The sequence below is a fragment of the Momordica charantia genome, assembly GCF_013281855.1.
Source record: "Momordica charantia cultivar OHB3-1 chromosome 2 unlocalized genomic scaffold, Mcharantia_2.0 BLBB01000002.1, whole genome shotgun sequence".
Taxonomy (NCBI): Eukaryota; Viridiplantae; Streptophyta; class Magnoliopsida; order Cucurbitales; family Cucurbitaceae; genus Momordica; species Momordica charantia.
In genome coordinates, this window is record NW_028275160.1 from 8,369,431 (window position 1) to 8,392,504 (window position 23,074).

At 37.6% G+C, this 23,074-nt stretch overlaps 1 protein-coding gene and 4 pseudogenes across 1 annotated transcript; all 5 read left to right on the plus strand.

Annotated features, from left to right (window-relative positions):
* The first annotated feature begins 3,224 nt into the window (after positions 1-3,224).
* Positions 3,225-4,988, plus strand: LOC111017162 (cytochrome P450 89A2 pseudogene; annotated as a pseudogene).
* Positions 4,989-9,937: 4,949 nt separating this feature from the next.
* On the plus strand, positions 9,938-11,817 carry LOC111017147 (cytochrome P450 89A2-like). Its single transcript, XM_088120483.1, has one exon. The coding sequence runs from the start codon at positions 10,256-10,258 to the stop codon at positions 11,687-11,689; it is 1,434 nt and encodes a 477-aa protein (XP_087976609.1). The 5' UTR covers positions 9,938-10,255; the 3' UTR covers positions 11,690-11,817.
* A 3,619-nt stretch (positions 11,818-15,436) lies between these two features.
* LOC111017160 (cytochrome P450 89A2 pseudogene) lies at positions 15,437-17,483 on the plus strand (annotated as a pseudogene).
* A 943-nt stretch (positions 17,484-18,426) lies between these two features.
* LOC111017161 (cytochrome P450 89A2 pseudogene) lies at positions 18,427-20,247 on the plus strand (annotated as a pseudogene).
* Positions 20,248-20,466: 219 nt separating this feature from the next.
* Positions 20,467-22,596, plus strand: LOC111017244 (cytochrome P450 89A2 pseudogene; annotated as a pseudogene).
* The last annotated feature ends 478 nt before the right edge of the window (positions 22,597-23,074 follow it).

The following is a 23,074-nucleotide window of genomic DNA, read 5'->3' on the forward strand; positions in this document are numbered from 1 at the left end:
GGAGTGAGGTCCTCTACTTATGGGTGGTGGTCCCGCTAATCTAGCGACGGTTACATTCGGTAATCTCGGGACCGACGGTTGCGCCCGATAATCACGCCGCAGACAGTTCCTCACATCCGCCCCTACCGAGCTCCCCGGTAGGTCAGACCTGGGCCAGGTTCACCTCGGCCCTCATACTTAGCATTTGTCGGCGTTGCTGGCGGCCATCTCGGCTATCCGAGCTGGGCATGACTCATGAGCCATCTTGGAGCACCAATAGGGGTCCTCCACGTGTCCATGGTATTCCCTTCCCCAAACAAAAATATATTATCAAAATGATACTCATTAAAAAACTCTAACCCTCTTTTTGAGGTAATTGCATAATTATTGAGGTTATGAGTTCGAATCCCCCAATATATTATATTAAAAAAAATAGTGGAAAAGAAATAAAATAAAATTGAAAAGCTTAAAAATGAATTAATAAAAAGAAAGCGGTGGAGCGTCCACGAATTTTAATCAATGCTCATAAATATAACAGCAAAGAATAAATAAATTTAAAAAAATGAATAATTAAAAAGAAAGAGGGTGGGGCGGCAACTCTACTTGCGTTAGTGGCAGCATATTATTATTTTTTTAAATGCTAATAATAATTATTATTATAAATTAAATAAATAAAAAGTACATAAAATAAGATAAGATAAAAGTTGAAAATGACAAAATAGCACCAACCTCACTGCACGTAACTGACAAATATAAAAAATAATGATAATAATAAAGTGAACGGATTAAAATATTATTTTAATATAAAGTGTAGAAATGGATTTTAAACTCGTAAATTTTGTTAGAGATATATTATTTTTACTAAGTTTAAAAAAGGGGATTTGTAATGGGTAGCATATAAGTTTTCTATATTTAGCAAAATAGCATGTCTTTTTGATATTTTCAGATATAACACTTTTCTGAAAATCTTGATTTTAAAATTTTCAGTATTCCCAAATTGCCCTTTTCAGTTATCGCTTCGTTATTATATATCAAACATATATCACATATATATCAGGAGTATAACTGACAACATTAGTATATCATAAGTAAATCAATAGTATATCAGAAGTCAATCAGTTCTATATCAGTTGTATAATAGTAAATCACTATTTTACCTGCTTTAACCCTTTGTCTTGTATTTATGATCAATTAGAAATCAGTAGGTATTGACATGCATGGAAAATGAGAAAAAAATTTGATACTTACTAAAAATGAGAAAGAAAACTTGAAAGGAACGTCAATGGTGATTTTCGAAATTACTGTGAATGAGAAATCAATTAGAAATTAGAGGTAAATTAAAACTTAGGGTTTTTCTATACATCAATAATATACAAGTGATATATCAAGTATACATCGTACATACATCAATAGTACAATTAAGTTTTATTTAAAGTTTTAAAGATCAAAACGAAATCAGCAACAATGTCATTCTTAAAAGGTTTAAACATCATTCTTGGATATCAACATCAACATCAAATCAGCAGCAAAGTCCTTCAACAAAAAACTTAAAGGTTTAAACATCAAAACGAATCAGTATCATAAACCAAAAGTAGACTAACAATGTCATTCTTAAAATTCTATAAAAGAAGAAGCATAAGTTACAACAGTCTAGAAAAACGTAAGTTTCATTCTTGTATAATCTTTAGGTAAAAGCTTGGGATATCAATCTACGTTCTTGGTGATTGTCGTGTCTTCGGAGATAATATCTTTGAAGCTTTCCGTTTTTTCATAGACAATACTTTTGACGTTGGTTTATGTTGTCTTTTGGGATGAACGACATCAACATTTTTTACGATGTTTTTTTATTTCATTTTTTGTGTTTGTACCATTGCTTTTATCTGAAAAAAAAATATCTCATATATTAGTAGTATATCAGAAAACATGTATTAGAGGTAATATATTCGAAATAATTGGTAGATATCATAGTTATGTCAGAAGTAAATCAATTTTATATCATATGTATATCAAATATATATCACATATATATCAAGAGTATATCTGTTAATCATAGTTATATCAGAAGTAAATTAATAGTATATCAGAAGTCAATCAGTTCTATGTCACATATAGTAGTAGATATCATAGTTATATCAGAAGTAAATCAATTTCATATCATATGTATATCAAACATATATCACATATATATCAGGAGTATATCTGTCAATCATAGTTATATCATAAGTAAATCAATAGTGTATGATAAGTCAATCAGTCTATATCACCTATAGTGGCATATATCATAGTTATATCAGAAGTAAATCAATTTCATATCATATGTATATGAAACATATATCACATATATATCTGTCAATCATAGTTATATCATAAGTAAATCACTAGTATATCAGAAGTCAATCAATTCTATGTCACCTATAGTAGTAAATATCATAGTTATATCGGAAGTAAATCAATTTCATATCATATGTATATCAAACATATATCACATCTATATCAGAAGTATATCTGTCAATCATTAGTATATCAGAAGTCAATTAGAAGTAATTTATTGTTGGTACGGGCCTGTAGGGTATACTTGTAATTTAGAACGTGGGCCTCCGTTTTTTTGCAAAAATATTTGAAAAATTCAAACCTTGTTGTTATTTTGCTTATTTTCCTAACTTTTTTTTGCCATATCTCAAGTTGCCCAATTAAAAAAGGTAATAATAACCTCAATTATCGGAATTGAAATAGAGCGATCCGAAATTACAAAGACTAAAATCAATATATTAACCAATTAAATAAATTAAGATAAATAAGTTTAAATTATATTTTAGTCATAAACTTTTAAGGTTATTCTATTTTAAATTCTCAACTATATTTTGACCATTAAAATTTTAAGTTTATTCTATTTTGATTCTCGAATTATTAAAATATCTATTTTATATTTTTAGTTCAAAAAAGTTCTTACCTATATTTTACAATTAACAAATAAATAACATAACTTTTAAGTATGTATATTAGCATGTTAATACACTGAAACCACGTTTAGTTAAATAAAGTGAAAATAAGTAAATATGTATTAGATAATAAAATAATAATAGAACTAAAATGATTAAGTTTAGAGATTAAAATAAATTTTTTGAAATTTTCTTTTCTTCTTTTATCGAGTACAATTATATTCTAAAAAAAACACCTTTAATTATATGCTGAATAAAAAACACCTTTCTCCTTTAATTATATTCTGAAAAAAAAACCCTTTAATTTGGTTTTCGGAATTCAGTGTTCAATCAAAAACAACACTAAAGAAAAGAAGGAAAGAGAAAAAAAAAAATGGAGAGCTGGTTCATCATCGTCTTCTCCCTCTGCATCTGCTATTTGCTCATCAAATCCATTTTCCGCCATTTCCGAAGCTCCACCAGGAATCTCCCACCAGGCCCTCCCTCGTTTCCCTTCGTCTCCACTTTCCAATGGCTCCGCACATCCCCTCTACAAATGGAATCCATTCTCCGCCGCTCCGTCGCCAAATACGGCCCCATCGTCACCCTCCGCATCGGCCCCCGCCCCACCGTCTTCATCGCCGATCCCACCATTGCCCACAAAGCTCTGGTTCACAATGGCGCTCTCTTCGCCGACCGTCCACCGGCGGCCCCCTTGTCCAGGATCCTCTCCAGCAACCAGCACAGCATCAATTCCGCCCCTTACGGCCCTCTCTGGCGCCTCCTCCGCCGCAATCTCACTTCCGAAATCCTCCATCCTTCGCGGGTCAGGTCCTACGGTCGAGCTCGCAAGTGGGTTTTGGATATTCTTCTCAATCGGCTCCTCTCTCACTCTGAATCGGGAACCCCCGTTTGTGTTGTTCACCACTTTCAATACGCCATGTTTTGCTTGTTGGTTCTGATGTGCTTTGGGGATAAGCTTGGCGAAACCCAGATCAGAGAAGTCGAGAACGCGCAGCGCACGATGCTGTTAAATTTTAGGCGGTTTGGCATCCTCAATTTGTGGCCGAAATTGACCAAGATTTTTCTCCCAAATCGCTGGGAGGCGTTTCTCGAACTCAGAAGGAACCAGGAGAGAGTCATAATCCCTCTGATTGAAGCAAGAAGAAAGGCCAAGCAAAACAGAGCAAACAGAGCCCAAATGGAAGGAAAAGAAGAAGAAGAAGAATTCGTGGTGTCATATGTTGACACACTCCTCGATTTGAAGCTGACCGACGAGGAAAATAGAAGCCTAACAGATGGCGAAATGGTCACTTTATGCTCCGAATTCCTCACCGCCGGCACCGATACCACGGCCACGCCCTTGGAGTGGATAATGGCGAATTTAGTGAAATACCCAGAAATCCAACACAAGCTTTACGCAGAAATCAAGGGAGTTATGGGGGAAAGAGAGGAGAAGGTGAAGGAAGAAGATGTGGGGAAAATTCCATATCTGAAAGCCGTGGTCCTAGAGGGATTGCGCAAACACCCACCTGGGCATTTCCTACAAGCACGAGAAGTGAAGGAAGATATCAAATTGGAAAATTACGTGATACCCAAAAACGGGATTGTGAATTTCATGGCGGCGGAGATGGGTCGGGATCCGAAAGTGTGGGAAGATCCGACGGCGTTTAAGCCGGAGAGATTTCTAGAGGGGGAAGAAGTGGCGTTTGATGTAACAGGGAGTAAGGAGATAAAAATGATGCCGTTCGGAGCAGGAAGGAGGATCTGTCCAGGGTATGTTCTGGGGATCCTTCATTTGGAATATTTCATTTCGAATTTGGTATGGCGGTTTCAATGGAAGGCCGTCGCCGGAGACGACGTCGATATGTCGGAGAAGATAGATTTCACGTTCGTGATGAAAAATCCTCTCAAAGCCAACATAACTTCGAGGTTTTAAGTTAAGTTGCGTCGATTTTACCCTATTTTGTTTTACCATCTCTAATCTTAACTACATATTCTGAGTGTATGTTTTTTATCTTTCTATCAGTACTAAAACAAACCTGGTTTGTAATTGACATATATTTTTTTAGTTGTAAGTTCGATCCTCCATTCCACGTGTTGTGCTAAAAAAAATAGTTGGTCTTAGTCTAATTATCTAACTCTTATGTCAACGACAACGGTATTCCAAGTACCTGAGTATCTCTACAATAATATGATATTGTCCGCGAGCATAGTCTTCGTGGCTTTTCTTTGGGTTTCACCAAAATGCCTCAAACTAATGAAGATATTGTCCATGATCGTTCTCTTCCGTAGTGAAGGTGGAGTTTGTTTGCAATCACCTTACAAACCCAACAATCCTCCTCTCGAACAAAGTACTACCGAGTCTCCTCTCAAGTAGTCACTCATCCGTCTACTCTCGAAGGTCAGAACGAGAGCTTGCTCTTATCTAAGGCTCAAGGATGCAACACAACTTAATAGAGCACACTCACAGATTACACCATGAATATACCTTTTGAGGTTCACCACTTCTTTGTTCGACATTCAAGGATTACACCGATACAGTTAAGTTTTAGACCATGACTTTGATACCAAACGTAAAAATAAAAACTGCAGAAAAATGAACCAAAAAGGAGATGAAGAAGAAAGAACATAATAGTTTATAGTGGTACCACTAAGTTGGTGTACATCAATATCTCAATCTTCTATTAAGAAATTGTGTGAAAAATACACCCTCCAACGCAGATAGGAACAACACCCTCCCCTTCTCTCTCAAAGGCTAAAAAATCCGTGTAATTTTTCTTTCACTCTCTCCCCATATACAGTTACCACGCAGAAGAGGGTAAACTAAAAACAAAATCACTAAAACGTAAAACTAATAAATGGGCTAAAGGGATAATGGGCCTAGCAAAAGGCATACAGGGCTTAGAGTAATTCTTAGACAAATTGGATTATCAGAAAGAAATAATTTTTTTTCAAGCTTCACTTGCTATATTGTCTCTCACAAAATAAAATTTAACATCTATATGTTTTGTTCAATCATAAAACATATGATTCATTGACAAAGCAATTGCACTCTAACTATCACAATATATACACGGTAGCGGTGTTTACGGGTTGGGAGTGTTTTTGGGACCAGTGGGAACCGACGGGTTGTAAAATGATGGCCAGAGTTGGGTCGGGTTGGGTTGTCGGGTTCTTTTTTTTTTAATTGATTAATTAATTTACTTTTATTTTGTTTATAACATGGACCAAAAAAAATATAGAAAAATCAAAATCTTAATTTTAGCACAAAATCAAATCCTAATTGAAACTAGCATGTAAGTCCTAATTTAATACAAAGATTAAAACATTACATTATCCAAAGTTTATCTAAAGTCCAAATCCAAATTGAAACCAACACGTAAGCCCTAATTCAACAATATTAAAAGTTTACAACTTATTATAGTAGTCATCCAAAGTTTATCTAACGTTGTAGAGAGAGACGGGGGAGAGGGAGATGAAATTGAAAATGTTAGAGAAGAAAGAGAATCAAAGATTCAAAATGGGGAGGAGGGAATTAAAAGTTGAAACCCTAAAATCAATGGTTGAGATTTAATGAAATGGATGGATGAGATTGAATCTAAAAAATAAGATTTTAATTATTAATTTATTATATATATGTAATATTAGATTAATAGTAATATATATATATATATATAGTAGTAAAAATAATTAAAACGTATAATCTCGGGTCGGGTCGGGTTGATCCGGGATTTTCAAGGGTCAACCCGAGACCCGATCCAACCCTGTCGGGTTAGGATTTTTCCAACCCAACCCAACCCAATGTTAGATTCAACTCAGCAAAATCAACATCTACGAAACCTTTTAAAATGTCTAGACTATCCTCAGTTTTCAAATATATCAAACCATGCCCTTGACTGAATTTTATATATCTCCAAACCTATTTAACAGCCTCCGAATGAGGTTTACCTAGCATAAAAATAATAATAATAATAATTCACAACTCCAACAGTCAAGAGAAAAAACCCAGCAACAAAAAATACGCAAACCTGGTATCTCCATAATAGTATGATATTGTCTCTTTTGGCATAGCCCTCACGACTTTACTTTTTATCTCACCTAAAAGATCTCAAATCCATGAAATAATTGTCCTCTCTTATATAACTATGATCATTCTTTTTCCCTAACCAATGTGAGACTTTATTTATAATCACTTTACAAACTCAACATCTTATGTTTGACATATCAATTATGTGATGCTTTTTTAACTTTTTGTTGCGATATATATATATTTGTCTTTAACAGAAAAAAAAAATTCCGTTTTTAGAATATGAGATTTCAAATTTGAGGGTTGGAGATTGAATCTTCCATGCAAAATTATTAATGTCTCCAACAAATTCATTCTACCAAATTAACTTCACTCCACTGTTTTTTTAAGATTTAGTCTCTTATTTTCTCTCCCTATCTCACACTCTCTCTCCTCCCGTAATTTTTTTTCTTCTCTCTGTTTTTTTTTTAATCTTCTCTCTAATGCAACTATACATTTTTCTCTCGTCCTCTCTAAAATTTTCTTAGGTTTCTTTTTATTTCTTCCATCTTTCTCTATTTTCTATAATTACTTTTCTTCTCTTTTTTTCTTTACTCACACAAAAACCCAAAATCTCTCATCTCTATTCTCCTCCGTCAGCCGCCACCCCTCCTCCATTTTTTTCTTCTTTTTATTTATTTTGAAACAAGCAACCCACATGCCTTCTGTTTTTTTTTTTTAACCAACAGCCTACATGATTTTGGTGACATCCAATGCGACGCATGCATCAAAGCCGATAAGGGAGGTCGTTTGTCGGAAAAGAAGGATCAAGGGAGGAGGAAGTTCGGCCTACGGTGGAGAAGGAGATAATCTCGATCAAATTTGGGGGAGAAGAAAGAGATTGATCGAAATAAACCAGGAGAAAGGAGAGAGAGCCCGAGGGAGAGAGCCAAAAGTCAATTTTAAGGAGTCATTAATTAATTTATTTGGTTAATAATTTAATTTCTTAAAATATATTTATGTTGAGGGTGAATTTTGGTAGAGGGTCACGTGGTGCACGGACGAGCATGAATCCCAGCGGACCTGAAACCAAAATACTCGACGCCAGTGCGGTCCACGCCAGTGCGGTCCCGCCTAAAACACTTCGACGATCAAGTTAGTGATCAGATAAAAATAGGAATAAGACACCAGAGGTATTAGTGATGAATTTTTCACTTGCGTGGTGAAGGTGAAGGTCCCTCCTTTTATAGCCTCTGGGGCCGACCAGGAAGGATGACGGTTAGAGGTGGCAAGGACGCCGCTCGTTGTACGATTGGTTAGAGGGGCACGCGTTTCCAGCAGGTGCGGGGTGGCACCGCCACCTGCGGCTCTGGGCATATCGGCCGCGGTTGTGGAATGTGCTACCGACAGCACATGTTCCCAGCTACGACTATGTACGGGGTGTAAACGCCTATGGTCTCCTATTCCCTCAGGGGCAGACATGTGCCATGCTCGGTGATGTCCACCTGAGGGGATAACCGTTAGTGGTCCCTAGCCTGCAGAGGAGCGGACGCGTGCCCTACTAGGGTTTTACCCATAACAATTTATAAAATGAATAAATTAAATTTCCTAAATCATTGAATTAATTTTGAATGAATGTTTATCAACTCAATCATTAAATAAAATTATAAAGTGAATAATTTTCAAATGTTTTGAAATAAAATGTTGTTTATCGAAAAAATAATAATGGTAGTAATAATAAAATTTGGATAATTTAAATGAAGTCATAAACAAGGAACTAAATAAATAAATTTCGAAACAATTTAGTCAAAATCAAATTCAGAATGATTAACAAATAATTTAGGGATTAAAGATTTTTTTAATTAAAAGTTAAAATTGGAATTAAGGGAAATAAAATCTCGATCTCTCCTTAATCTCCTTAATTTTAGTCTTGAATAGTATTGGTGTTTAAATTTGAAATTTAATCCAAATTTATTTCCTTCGTTGATTTTTCTAATCTCCCCTCCAATTTAGAAGCAACATGATTTTGGTTATGTATATCTTGATGCATTGGATCCACGTTTCGTTAGCTAAAGTAAATATAGGGTAAATATGTATTAGGTAATAAAATAATAATAGTGGCTAAAATGATTATTTTTTGAAAATTTAAAGACTAAAATAAACTTCAAAAATATTTTTTGAATCACTAATATTAGCTATTGAATCTTTTAAATCTCTATTTTAATCTAAAACTTTTTAGATTCATTTTGTTAAGAAGTCTCTTGCTAATTGTTTACCAGGTAGATAATATGACTTTGAATATCTATATTAATAAGACATAGACAAGGACGGAGTGGAGGAGAAAGAAATCCCTTAGTTGGTCGCAACGCAGAGCGTATAAAATTTAGAAATGAAAAATTCCGAAGGTTTTGTAGTTTTCCTCTAACCCCACCTAGTGAATGCAAAAATTTAGAAACGAAAGATCATATAACACAAAATTTTGCACCTTATTTAGAAAATTTTGGAATGGTTAGCTCATTGATTCAGGAGTAAATTCAGAGGAATGAGTTCAAATCTCATGTTGGCTACGTATTTTAGAAATTATTTTCTATCCCATGATTAGTAATGACACCCAAATTGTTTAAATACTCACAGATATCACAATTATTTAAAAAAAAATAGTATTGGGTACTAAGCAGCAAATTGGCAATAAAGATTAAAATAGTTAAAGAAAATTGAGAGACTGAAATGGATATTCTAAAATTTTATGGACTATATTATAATGAAATTGAAATCTAATAATGGTTTATTGGCTGTGTACGTCAAAAGTTGCAAACGACAACTACATGAATAGAATGTGCGCCTAATTGGTCGTCTTATGTATTAATTAAAAAAAAAATCAAACGTGACCCCTATCGAACACCAGGTTTGTAAGTAGTTTCTTGAAAAGACGACCTAGTTCTGCTTATTCATAGGTTGTCTCTCCATTAAAATAATTTGGTAGATGGTATATTTTTGGAATAATTTTAATAAAAAGTAATATTAAAAAAAACACATTCCCATTATCCCATATATATGTGGTAATTTCGTCAAAAAAGAAAAAAAATATAGTAGCCACACGTGGAGATGCATTGTGCCAAGTGTAAATACACACATATAATTATGGGTTTTTCGTTGGAATCAAAAACACCAAAGAAAAAAAAAAGCAGAAAGAAAAGAAAATGGAGAGCTGGTTCACCATCGTCTTCTCCCTCTGCGTCTGCTATTTGCTCATCAAATCCATTTTCCGCCATTTCCGAAGCTCCACCAGGAATCTCCCTCGTTTCCCTTCGTCTCCACTTTCCAATGGCTCCGCACATCCCCTCTACAAATGGAATCCATCCTCCGCCGCTCCGTCGCCAAATACGGCCCCATCGTCACCCTCCGCATCGGCCCCCGCCCCACCATCTTCATCGCCGATCCCACCATTGCCCACAAAGCTCTGGTTCACAACGGCGCTCTCTTCGCCGACCGTCCACCGGCGGCCCCCTTGTCCAAGATCCTCTCCAGCAACCAGCACAGCATCAATTCCGCCCCTTACGGTCCTCTCTGGCGCCTCCTCCGCCGCAATCTCACTTCCGAAATCCTCCATCCTTCGCGGGTCAGGTCCTACGGTCGAGCTCGCAAGTGGGTTTTGGATATTCTTCTCAATCGGCTCCTCTCTCACTCTGAATCGGGAACCCCCGTTTGTGTGGTCCAGCATTTTCAATACGCCATGTTTTGCTTGTTGGTTCTTATGTGCTTTGGAGATAAGCTGGACGAAACCCAGATCAGAGAGGTCGAGAACGCGCAGCGCATGAAGCTGTTGAATTTTAGGCGTTTTGGCATCCTCAATTTGTGGCCGAAATTGACCAAGATTTTTCTCCCAAATCGCTGGGAGGCGTTTCTCGAACTCAGAAGGAACCAGGAGAGAGTCATAATCCCTTTGATTGAAGCAAGGAGGAAGTCCAAGCAAAACAGAGCAAACAGAGCCAAAATTGGAGGAGAAGAAGAAGAAGAATTCGTAGTGTCATATGTGGATACACTCCTGGATTTGAAGCTCACCGACGAGGAGAACAGAAATCTCACGGATGGCGAAATGGTCACTTTATGCTCCGAATTCCTCACCGCCGGCACCGATACCACCTCTACCGCCTTGCAATGGATAATGGCGAATTTAGTGAAATACCCAGAAATCCAACACAAGCTTTACGCAGAAATCAAGGGAGTTATGGGGGAAAGAGAGGAGGAGGTGAAGGAAGAAGATTTGGGGAAAATTCCATATCTGAAAGCCGTGGTCCTAGAGGGATTGCGCAAACACCCACCTGGGCATTTCCTACAAGCACGAGAAGTGAAGGAAGATATCAAATTGGAAAATTACGTGATACCCAAGAACGCGACAGTGAATTTCATGGCGGCGGAGATGGGTCGGGATCCGAAAGTGTGGGAAGATCCGACGGCGTTTAAGCCGGAGAAATTTCTGAAGGACGGAGAAGAAGTGGCGTTTGACTTAACAGGGAGTAAGGAGATAAAAATGATGCCGTTCGGAGCAGGGAGGAGGATCTGTCCAGGGTATGTTCTGGGGATCCTTCATTTGGAATATTTCGTTGCCAATTTGGTATGGCGGTTTCAGTGGAACGCCGTCGCCGGAGACGACGTGGATATGTCGGAGAAGATAGAGTTCACGTTTGTGATGAAAAATCCTCTCAAAGCTAACATAACTTCGAGGTTTCAAGTTTTTGTTGATTCTGCACGGTTTTGTTTTACCATCTATAATTCCAACTAGTTCAACTATGTTCACGTTCACGTTACCATCTATAATTCCTATGTTATTTATCTTTCAATCAATTGCAAAATAAGGGTAGATAGTCCTAAGTATTTTGTTTTTAGAATATGACATTACAAATTTGAAGATTGAGGTTGAATCTTCCATAAAGAATTATTACGTCAAGACACTTAGTTATATTCAGATTGGTAGAAGAAAAATTATTATGTCTCACACTTAGTTATATTAGATTGGTAGAAAAGTAAAGTAGAGGCTGAGAAATGGGAGGGGACTTTACATTTTTGTGTTAGCTTGTTGTTAACTTAACAAGATATGGATATGATGATGTGGGTAGCCTTTGTGGATAACAATATGGATGTGAGAGGAATCTGGTTTGGATTATTCTTATCCATTGTCCAATTCACTGGACTTGTAATAAGTATGGATAATTTAGATGGGTGACAAAAAAAGAACCCCATTTTAATAAATGGTTCTTTTTTGTTGTTACTAGAAAAGAGCACCCATTTTAATAAATGGTTTTTTTTTTTTTTTTGGGATTAGTACTTTAAGAATAGCACGTGACCGAATGTGTGAGTTCGATGGAAAACAGCATACCCAACATAATTAAATAATGGGTAAAATATATTTTGATGGTAAACCAGATTTAACGTATGTGTCTTTTTTGATCCCTTAAGCTCCAAAACATAATATCTAAAGTTTGAAAAATAAAAATGGTTTAAAATAATCAGTGAATTGATCCCTCGAGTTTCAAAATATAATATCCAAAGTTTGAAAAATAGTTTAAAATAAATATAATATCAAAGTTTGAAAAATAGTTTAAAATAATCGGTGAATTAAATCGACGGCCGGTTAACATAAAAATGTGTCATTTTTTTATAAAATTTAAATTATTATAATTTTATGTAGTTTTTTTTTTTATTTTTTCCGTCTTTTTATTTCCTATCACTTCCTTCCTGTCTTCTCCTTCCCTTTCATCTCCCTTCTTCTTCCCTTGCAAGCTTTTTCTTCTCATGCAAAACGTTCTGCAACGTTCGTTGTCGTTTTGCTGTCATCATCGTTGTCGTTGAGCAAACGTAGCAATATCATTTTTGTGGGCTCGCACCCCTACTACCTCATGCTCAATGTACAATTTTGCAATGAAAACAATTAAGTGAGAATATTAGTTATATTTTTTTTCTAAGTACATGTGGGGTGGAGATTCGAACTGATGATCATTGGTCGAAAACAAATGATTTATGTTTAAATTGACTTAGCTATATCATTTTTAAGGGTGACGTTTAATATACGAAAAATAATTCAAGGAAGTTCGTTTATGGTTCAAATCAGTTGGAGGGATTTTATTCATTTTAAATTATTTAATTCGAGATGACACGATTCTCTTTAGGCTAGTAGTTAAAAGATTGAGCTCGCTAACTATAAAATTTGATTAATAACTGTCGTAACTAATTTTTTTTTTTTTTGCCTGAGTATTACAATTCAAACATCTTAATCAAGAGAGAGGATAAAACAATAATTGAAGAATAAACATTATGTTAAAATAATGCTTTTTTTACATAGATTTTCACCTCAATTAAACAAAAAAAGATAAATTCTGAAATAGCTTGTTAACGATTTTACGATTCTTTATGCAAGTGTACACAAATTGCATAGCAAGTGATAAAAAGATCAAACCCACGAGGATTGGTTTATTAAACAGTTCAATAATTAATTACTTAAGAGGTAGAAAAAGTTTAACTAGTATTTTGCAATGTTAGTAAATATGCATAAATCTTAGAATAAAAATAATAAAAACAACCAGCCTTCAGCTCAAGGCCACGAAGTTTTGGTTTCACCCAGAATGCCTCATACCAATGGAGATAATTGTCCTATCTTATATACCCATAATCATCTTCCTTCCCTAGCCAATATGGGACTTTGTCTGCATTTCCTTACAACCCCAACAATCCTCCTCTCGAACAAAATACCACCGAGCCTCCCCTGAAGTAGTCACTCATCTGTCTACTCTTGGACCTGGAACGAGAGCTTTGCTCTTATCTAAGGCTTCTGTCATACCTTGATAGAGCACAACCACAGATTACACCATGACTACATCTTTTTTAGACTCACCACTTCTTTGTTCGACACTCGAGGATTCACCGACACAGCTAGGTTTAGACCATGACTCTGATACCACTTGTTGAGGACAACGGTACCCCGAGTATATCCACAATGATATGATATTGTCCGCTTTGAGAATAGTGCTCACGGTTTTGTCTTTGGTTTCACACATAAGACCTCATACCAATTGTCTTATCTTATATATCACCTCCTTCCTTAACCAATGTGAGACTTTGTTTGCATCTCTTACAAATCTAACACAGGTGATTCTTCGTTTTATTGCAGTAATTCTTGGGTAAACGAATTATTGCTTTCAGCTATTTTTTGTTTTTTGCTTTTAGCTCCAATGCTCCAACATCAATAATGTTGCCACAAAGCATTCAAAGTTAATAATATATTGAAAAGTCACAATATTAACTAGAAATGCAAGACCACTTTGAACATTACATACTAAACCTAAAATAATGGTGATAATTTGAACTTCTTTATCAAATTTCTTATCCACCCTAGACATTTTTCTTCTAAAATAACTCTAATAGCTTTTTAGTTCTACCGGTATCTCCCATCACTATTAGACGAAAAAATAAATAAATAAATAAAAACCTTCAAAAAGAGATTTTTAACAATAGTTTATTTTATGGGAATCTAAAGGTGTTTTTAGGTTGTGTTTAATAAATTCAATAAAAAAGAAAGTGGAATTCATGTTTTCAATCTTCTGGGATAGGTGTCTAGTAGATTTCAACATTCAACTTTGTTTGATCTAAATATTTAGTTTAATTTAAAATAGTATTAATTAATTAATTAGTATGTATATTATAAATGGTATAGAATTATTATTTTTCATATTATATAATTTATGTTAAAATAATATTTTGATTCCTATACTTTTAGTCTCGTTCATTTTAGTAGATATATCACTTTGATTTCTATACTTCAACTTTTGTTCATTTTAAAATAATATTTTGATTCTTATACTTTCAAATTTGTTTATTTGGGTTTCTGTATTTTTAAAAAATGATTAATTTCTTTTTGCAAAATTTTAACACAAATTCTACACGTAACATAAACTATTTATAATAAAGTAATTGTTATATTTTAAGAAATATATTAAGTGCAGTGTCGGGTTAAAAAAAAGACTAAAAATTTTAGAAGTACAAGGACCAAAATGAACTTTTTGAAAATTCATGAGCCAAAACGAACATTTTGAAAATATTTAATTAAATATTTTAGACAAATTCGATTTTCATATTAATTAAATATTTAATCCACCATTAGAGATTATGTAATTTATATCCCTTTATAGATTTTTTTAATTGATTGTTCAAATTAAAAAATTGATAAAGAAAGTTGAAATTTTTTTCCGAATTAGATTTGTAATTGAAGTAAACGAGGTTGTGGAGAATTTATTTATTTGAAAAACGACCATATTTTAATAATTTCACGACACAAAAAAGTTGGAAGGAGTCCAAAATTAAAATGGAAAGATCACCAATAATATACTTTTTTTAAGAGGCCTTAAAAAATCAAAATTCAATTAAAAAAGAGTGAGAAATGCCAATTATCCATAGTATTTAACCAATAATTTATAATAATAGATATTTAACATTCCAGCGAAACAGACAAAATAGAAAAAGTGTGAGCTCCATATTGCTTACTCAGATATATACGTATGGATATGGTTTAATTCAATCTTCAATCTTCAATCTCAAACACACAAAAAATGGCGACCTTCTTCATCTTCTTCGACGTCGCCATCTCCCTCTGCATCTGCTATCTTCTCACCGCCATTTTTGGCCACTTCCGAAGCTCCACCAACCTCCCACCAGGCCCTCCTTCATTCCCCATCCTCACCACTCTCCTATGGCTCCGCCGATCCCCTCTCCAAATCGAATCCCTCCTCCGCACTTTCGTCGCCAAATACGGCCCCGTCGTCACCCTCCGCATCGGCTCCCGCCCCTCCGTCTTCATCGCCGACCGCCACATCGCCCACGCCGCCCTCATCCAGAGCGCCTCTCTCTTCGCCGACCGCCCACCGGCCCTTCCTGTGAGCAGCGTCGTCTCCAGCAACCAGCACAACATCAGCTCCGCCTCCTACGGCCCTCTCTGGCGCCTCCTCCGCCGCAATCTCACCTCCCAAATCCTCCATCCTTCGCGGGTCGCGTCCTACGGTGGAGCTCGCAAGTGGGTCTTGGATATTCTCCTCAATCGCTTTCTCTCCCACCCTGAATCGGGAACCCCCGTTTGTGTTGTCCACCATTTTCAATATGCCATGTTTTGTTTGCTTGTGCTTATGTGCTTTGGGAATAGGCTTGAGGAAACCAAGATCCGTGAAATTGAGAATGTGAATCGAGCGCTACTGTTACAACTTGGGCGTTTCAGGATCCTCGATTTCTTCCCAAAATTGACCAAGCTTTTTCTCCGGAACAGCTGGGAGGCGTTTCTCCAACTCAGAAGGAACCAAGAGAATGTCCTAATCCCTTTGATCGAAGCAAGGAGGAAGGCCAAGCAAAACAGAGCAAACAGAGCCCAAATTGAAAAAGAAGAAGACAAATTCGTGGTGTCATATGTGGATACGCTCCTCGATTTGAAGCTTACCGACGAGGGCAATAGAGACCTAACAGATGGCGAAATGGTCAGTTTATGCTCCGAATTCCTCAACGCCGGCACCGATACCACCTCCACGGCGTTGCAGTGGATAATGGCGAATTTGGTGAAATACCCTGAAATCCAACGCAAACTTTTCGCAGAAATCGAAGGGGTTATGGGAAAAGGAGAGGAGGAGGTGAAGGAAGAAGATTTGGGGAAGCTTCCATATCTGAAAGCTGTGGTTTTAGAAGGATTGAGAAGACACCCACCGGGGCATTTCGTGCTGCCACACGCAGTGAAAGAAGACACAACACTGGAAAATTATGCAATACCGAAAAATGGAACAGTAAATTTCATGGTGGCGCAGATGGGTTGGGATCCAAAAGTGTGGGAAGATCCCATGGCATTCAAGCCAGAAAGGTTCATGAATGGCGGCGGCGGTGGCGAAGGAGAAACAATAGCGTTTGATATAACAGGGAGCAAGGAGATAAAAATGATGCCGTTCGGAGCAGGGAGAAGGATGTGTCCAGGATTGGGTGTGGCGATGCTTCATTTGGAATATTTCATTGCCAATTTGGTTTGGAGATTTGAATGGAAGGCTGTGGCCGGGGACGATGTTGATCTATCGGAGAAGGTGGAGTTCACTGTCGTGATGGAAAAGCCTCTGAAAGCCGCCCTGAATTCGAGGTTTTAAAATGGTCTGTTTTTGCTCAGCTCGACATTGATGAGAAGAAAGACCTCTATCTTGGAAGCTACTACATAATTAATGTAACACTATCATAGTATAAAAAAAACATACGTCACTCATAGCATTTATTTTCATCTATGAAATAGATTAGTATTTGGTCCATAAATAGTGTGGGAGGATATAGTTTCATATGGTTACATGTCAGAATCAATTGTAAAAGTAGTAATTATGATCTATTATAAATCTGGTAAGGTCTTCTTTTTAAGATAAAGAATCTTAACAGAAGAAATACGAAAATATAGTGTACAATTCTCTTTCTAATGGAAGACATCTTTGATATAAAGTTTAGATACAATAAAAATTGTAACACTGTTTACCATATTATATATGCTCCAAAGAGAGATGGTAATGGGGAAGGTTTTTTTTTTTTTTTTTTAATATACTATTCTTTATCTTCTCACTTTTTCTCCCCTTTTTTTTTTCTCTTCCCTCATTCTCCCTTTCTCTCTTCCACTAGAAAAATTATTAAATAGGGCTGCAAATGATAAGATTGTCCCAAGTAATCACTAAAAATATATTCAAAAGTTGCACCTTAATAACTAAGACACAATAATTCGAAATATGGCATCTAGTAGCTCCGAACATTCTCCTACATCTCATGCGATCTAGTTGCACCAATTTCTTGACCCTCTCAAGAAACTTTAGAAATACATCATCCTACATCTCATGCGATCTAGTTGCACCAATTTCTTGACCCTCTCAAGAAACTTTAGAAATACATCAGTAAAATATCTTCTTTTGAGCATAAACAAGGTCAGGAAAAACTCAACATCACATATACATCCAAGATTTAATAGTTGTGTATGATTCTTAATTCTCAATTAGAGGAGTTGTCTTCCAATTATTGTCAAACATGTATTTTTTACTACAATAAATGAGATGAGGGGATTCGAAGTCATGATTTTTTGGTCGTAGACAGGTGTCAATTACCGTTAAGTTAAGTTCATGTCGGTTATTGTTAAACATATTATTTTATCATTGCAGTGATTTTAACATTAGTGAAAGTATTTCTCTAACCATGCTAAAATCATATATTCCGAACACACCTTAAATGTGCTTTAACATAAATGAGATTAACATGTGATGAATGATATCCCACAGCAGTGGAAACCAGGAGATGACATGCACTCCCCTTCTCAATTGATATGTTTCAAAGTGTTTGTCACATTGAAACTTTCTTTTTTTCCTCTCTAAATTTTTTTGTTCTTTCTAAAATTGCAATCCATGTAGCGACAGAATTTATTTATTTATTATTATTTTTTAGTCGTATATGACACAAAAGTCAATATGTGAAATTTTTATACAATGTCCAATATGACAGATCTACTACACAGAAATTGAGAGTTTAGATGAAAAGCCTTCAGAAACCATTAAAAAAATGTAAACTTGGAGGAGAAGCAGCATGTTGCTGACCGATACAATAATTAAATTACAGATACCACTTTTTTTTTATGCTTATATTGAGATTGAAGTTCAATCTTCAACCTTCAATCCCACAAAATGGAGATCTCCTGGTTCATCTTCACCGTCTCCCTCTGCATCTGCTATTTGCTCAAATCCATTTTTTCCCATTTCCGAAGCTCCACAAATCTCCCACCAGGCCCTCCCTCAATCCCCATCATCACCAATTTCCTATGGCTCCGCCGATCCCCTCTCCAAATGGAGTCCCTCCTCCGCCGCTCCGCCGCCAAATACGGCCCCATCGTCACCCTCCGCATCGGCTCCCGCACCTCCATCTTCGTCGCCGACCGCTCCATCGCCCACAGGGCCCTCGTCCAATCCGGCGCCCTCTTCGCCGACCGCCCCTCCACCCCTCCCTTGACCGGAATCATCTCCGGCAACCGACACAACATCAACACGGCGCCGTACGGCCCCCTCTGGCGTCTCCTCCGCCGCAATCTCACTTCCGAGATCCTCCATCCTTCGCGGGTCCGGTCCTACGGCCTAGCTCGGAAGTGGGTTTTGGATATTCTCATCAATCGCCTTCTCTCTCACTCTGAATCGGGATTTTCCCCCGTCTCTGTAATCGACCATTTTCAGTACGCCATGTTCTGTTTGCTGGTGTTGATGTCGTTCGGAGATAAGCTTGACGAAAATCAGATTCGTGAAATTGAGAGCGTGCAGCGAGAGATGCTGTTGAAACTTGGACGTTTCAGCATCCTCAATTTCTGGCCGAGATTGACCAAGATTTTGCTCCCAAAGCGCTGGGAGGCGTTTGTGGAACTCAGAAGGAAGCAGGAGAGAATCCTAATCCCTTTGATCGAAGCAAGAAGGACGGCCAAGCAAAACAGAGCAAACAGAGCCCAAATTGAAGACGAATTTGTGGTGTCATATGTGGATACGCTTCTCGATTTGGAGCACCCCGACGAGAAGAGAAAGCTCACAGATGAAGAAATCGTGACCATATCCTCCGAGTTACTCAACGCCGGCACCGATACCACCTCCACCGCCCTGCAATGGATAATGGCGAATTTAGTGAAATACCCTGAAATCCAACGCAAACTTTTCGCGGAAATCGAAGGGGTTATGGAAAATGGAGGGGAGGAGGTGAAGGAAGAAGATCTGGGGAAGCTTCCATATCTGAAAGCCGTGGTTTTAGAAGCGTTACGAAGACACCCACCGGCGCATTTTCTGTTACCACACGCAGTGAAAGAAGATACGGTGTTTGAAAATTACCTGATACCCAAAAACGGGACGGTGAATTTCATGGTGGCGGAGATGGGTTTGGATCCGAAGGTGTGGGAAGATCCGATGGCGTTCAAGCCGGAGAGGTTCGTGAAGGTGGCCGGAGAAGAAGAAACGGCGGCGTTTGACATAACGGGGAATAAGGAAATAAAGATGATGCCGTTTGGAGCAGGGAGGAGGATCTGCCCCGGGTTTGGTCTGGCGATTCTTCATTTGGAATATTTCGTTGCGAATTTGATATGGCGGTTTGAGTGGACGGCGGTGGAGGGAGACGGCGTTGATTTGTCGGAGAAACTGGAGTTCACCGTCGTGATGGAAAAGCCTTTGAAAGCAAACATAAATCCGAGGTTTTAAATTGCTTGTTTTTGCTCTGCTCTCTGCTCATAACTTTTCATTGTAAAGTTTAAGGTTGTAATGATAGATTGGGAGCCATTTGAAAGTCCGAATGCATAGAATAGATTGTTGACTTTTAAAATTGATTCAAATCTGTCATTAGATAGTTTTATTGTTAAAAGAGTGATTGAAAATATGTAGTTGCTAAATTACAGATAGAGGGCAGAGGTAGACAAAAAATGAACAATGTTAGAGGTGTAGGGACCTATTTGAATCAATTTTTTAAAGGTCAATGTAGAAATGAAATTTTTTAAATGATAAGGGTAGAATTGGAACTATAAAGTTTATGGACATTTTGAATCATTTAACCTTAAAAAATATTTAATTCAACTCCAGATTAACGTAGAGTGACCAAAAGGAACAAAGTTTTTATAATTAAAAAGTCTGTGAGTTTAATTATAACAATCACTGTAGCGGTCAATATAAGCATAAATCAACAGCCAAAAAGCCTCCTAAAAAATTATGCCATACTCCTACAAGAGCCTAGCAGTACAGCACTATTAGAAAAACAAAGACTTTTTAATTTCTTTTAATTTCTCCGAAGGAAGACTTTAGAAACCATTAGACACAAACGTGGAGCTGCGTGTAGATGACATATTTATATGAGTTTGACTCTGATATATAGAGTTTTTGGTAAGATTGAACCAGAAAACACAAGGGATCCAAAATGGAGATCACCTGGTTCATGTTCATGTTCATCATCTTCATCTCCCTCTGCATCTGCTCCATTCTAAACTCCATTTTTTGTCACTTCCGAAGCTCCACAAAACTCCCACCAGGCCCTCTCTCCTTCCCTATGCTCACTAATCTCCTATGGCTCCGCACATCCCCCCTTCAAATGGAGTCTCTGCTCCGCGGCTTCGTCGCCAAATACGGCCCCGTCCTCACCCTTCGCATCGGCGGCCTCCACCCCTCCGTCTTCATGGCCGATCATTCCATTGCCCACGCCACCATGGTCCAAAACGGCGCTCTCTTCGCCGACGGCCCTGCCGATGAGCAACTTCGTCTCCAGCAACCAGCACAGCGTCAGCTCCGCCTTCTACGGCCCGCTCTGGCGCCTCCTCCGCCGCAATCTCACTTCCCAAATCCTCCATCCTTCGCGGGTCGCATCCTACGGTGGACCTCGCAAGTGGGTTTTGGATATTCTCCTCAATCGCCTTCAGTCCCGAATCCCCGTCATTGCCATCGACCATTTTCGGTACGCGATGTTGTGTTTGTTGGCGTTGATGTGCTTCGGAGACTAGCTTGAAGAGTCCCAGATCCGTGAAATCACAAAGGTGGAGCGAGCTATGCAGTCAAATCTTGGGCGTTTCAACGCTCTCAATTTCTGGCCGAAATTGACCAGAATTTTGCTCCGAAACCGCTAGGAGGCGTTTCTCCAACTCAGAAGGAACCAAGAGAATGTACTAGTTTCTCTCATCGAAGCAAGAAGGAAGGCCCTTCAAAACAGAGGAAACAGAGCCGCCCAAATTGGAGGACAAAAAGAAGAAGAAGAAGAATTCGTGGTGTCATATGTGGATACGCTGCTCGATTTGGAGCTCCCCGATGAGAAAAGAAATCTTAAAAATACCGAAATGGTAACTTTATGCTCCGAGTTCCTCAACGGCGGCACGGATACCACCGCCACGGCGTTGCAGTGGATAATGGCGAATTTGGTGAAATACCCTGAAATCCAACGCAAACTTTAAGCAGAAATCGAAGGGGTTATGGGAAAAGGAGAGGAGGAGGTGAAGGAAGAAGAATTGGAGAAGCTTCCATATCTGAAAGCTGTGGTTTTAGAAGGGTTGAGAAGACACCCACCGGCGCATTTCCTGCTGCCACACGCAGTGAAAGAAGACACGAATTTGGGAAATTACGTGATACCCAAAAATGGGACAGTAAATTTCATGGTGGGGGAGATGGGTCTGGATCCAAAAGTGTGGGAAGATCCAATGGCGTTCAAGCCGGAGAGGTTCATGAGGATGGGCGGCGGCGGGGAAGAAGAAACGGCGGCGTTTGACATAACAGGGAGCAAGGGGATTAAGATGATGCCGTTCGGAGCAGGGAGAAGAATGTGTCCAGGATTTGGGCTGGCGATCCTTCATTTGGAGTATTTCGTTGCGAATTTGGTTTGGCGATTGGAGTGGAAGGCCGTCGACGGAGACGACGTTGATCTGTCGGAGAAGGTAGAATTGACGATCGTGATGAAAAAGCCTCTGAAAGTCAACGTACATCCCAGGAATTTTTAGAATTAAAATTGAAATCTTCTGAATTTTAAGAAGTAAAAAGATATCTTAGGCCAACATTCCGTATGTATAAGCTTGGTATTGGTTGACTTTGAGCTTTTCCACTTGATTCAGAATATGTGCGGGAGTAATTTTGACAAGTGCAAAAATGGTCAAAATTACTTTCCCAAATTAAAAAAAAGTGATTTTAGAAAAGTTTGAAGATTTTTTTATTGGGTGATTTAAAATCACTTATACTTGAATCTCTTTTTTTAAAATGACTTATTCTAATATCACTTATTCTTCTTTAATGAATTAAATTTATTTGAGTCTAATTTAAAGCATGCATTTGGCAAGGATTCATTAGTCATTTTAGAATTAGGGATTTTTCATTTAGGGAGTGTTTAGGAGTGAGTGTTTAGGAGTGACGCTAGAATTAGTGATTTTGAAAAACGAGATCTATAATTGATACCTTAAAATTCAATTTTAAGTGATTTTAAACTTTCCTAAAACCAATTTCTTAATTTGTCAAACATGATCAACATGGTTTTGACAAATTATATTAATTAAATGATATATGTCCGGTATGAATGGCGGACAACGGCAGCAAAGACGTGGTGGTCGCCGGAAAAAGGTAAGAAAAAGAAAGAGGAAAAGATGAGGAGATGAGGG

Coding starts and splice junctions, on each gene's coding strand:
- LOC111017147 (XM_088120483.1), top strand. CDS start 10,256: ATGGAATCCATCCTCCGCCGCTCCGTCGCCAAATACGGCCCCATCGTC.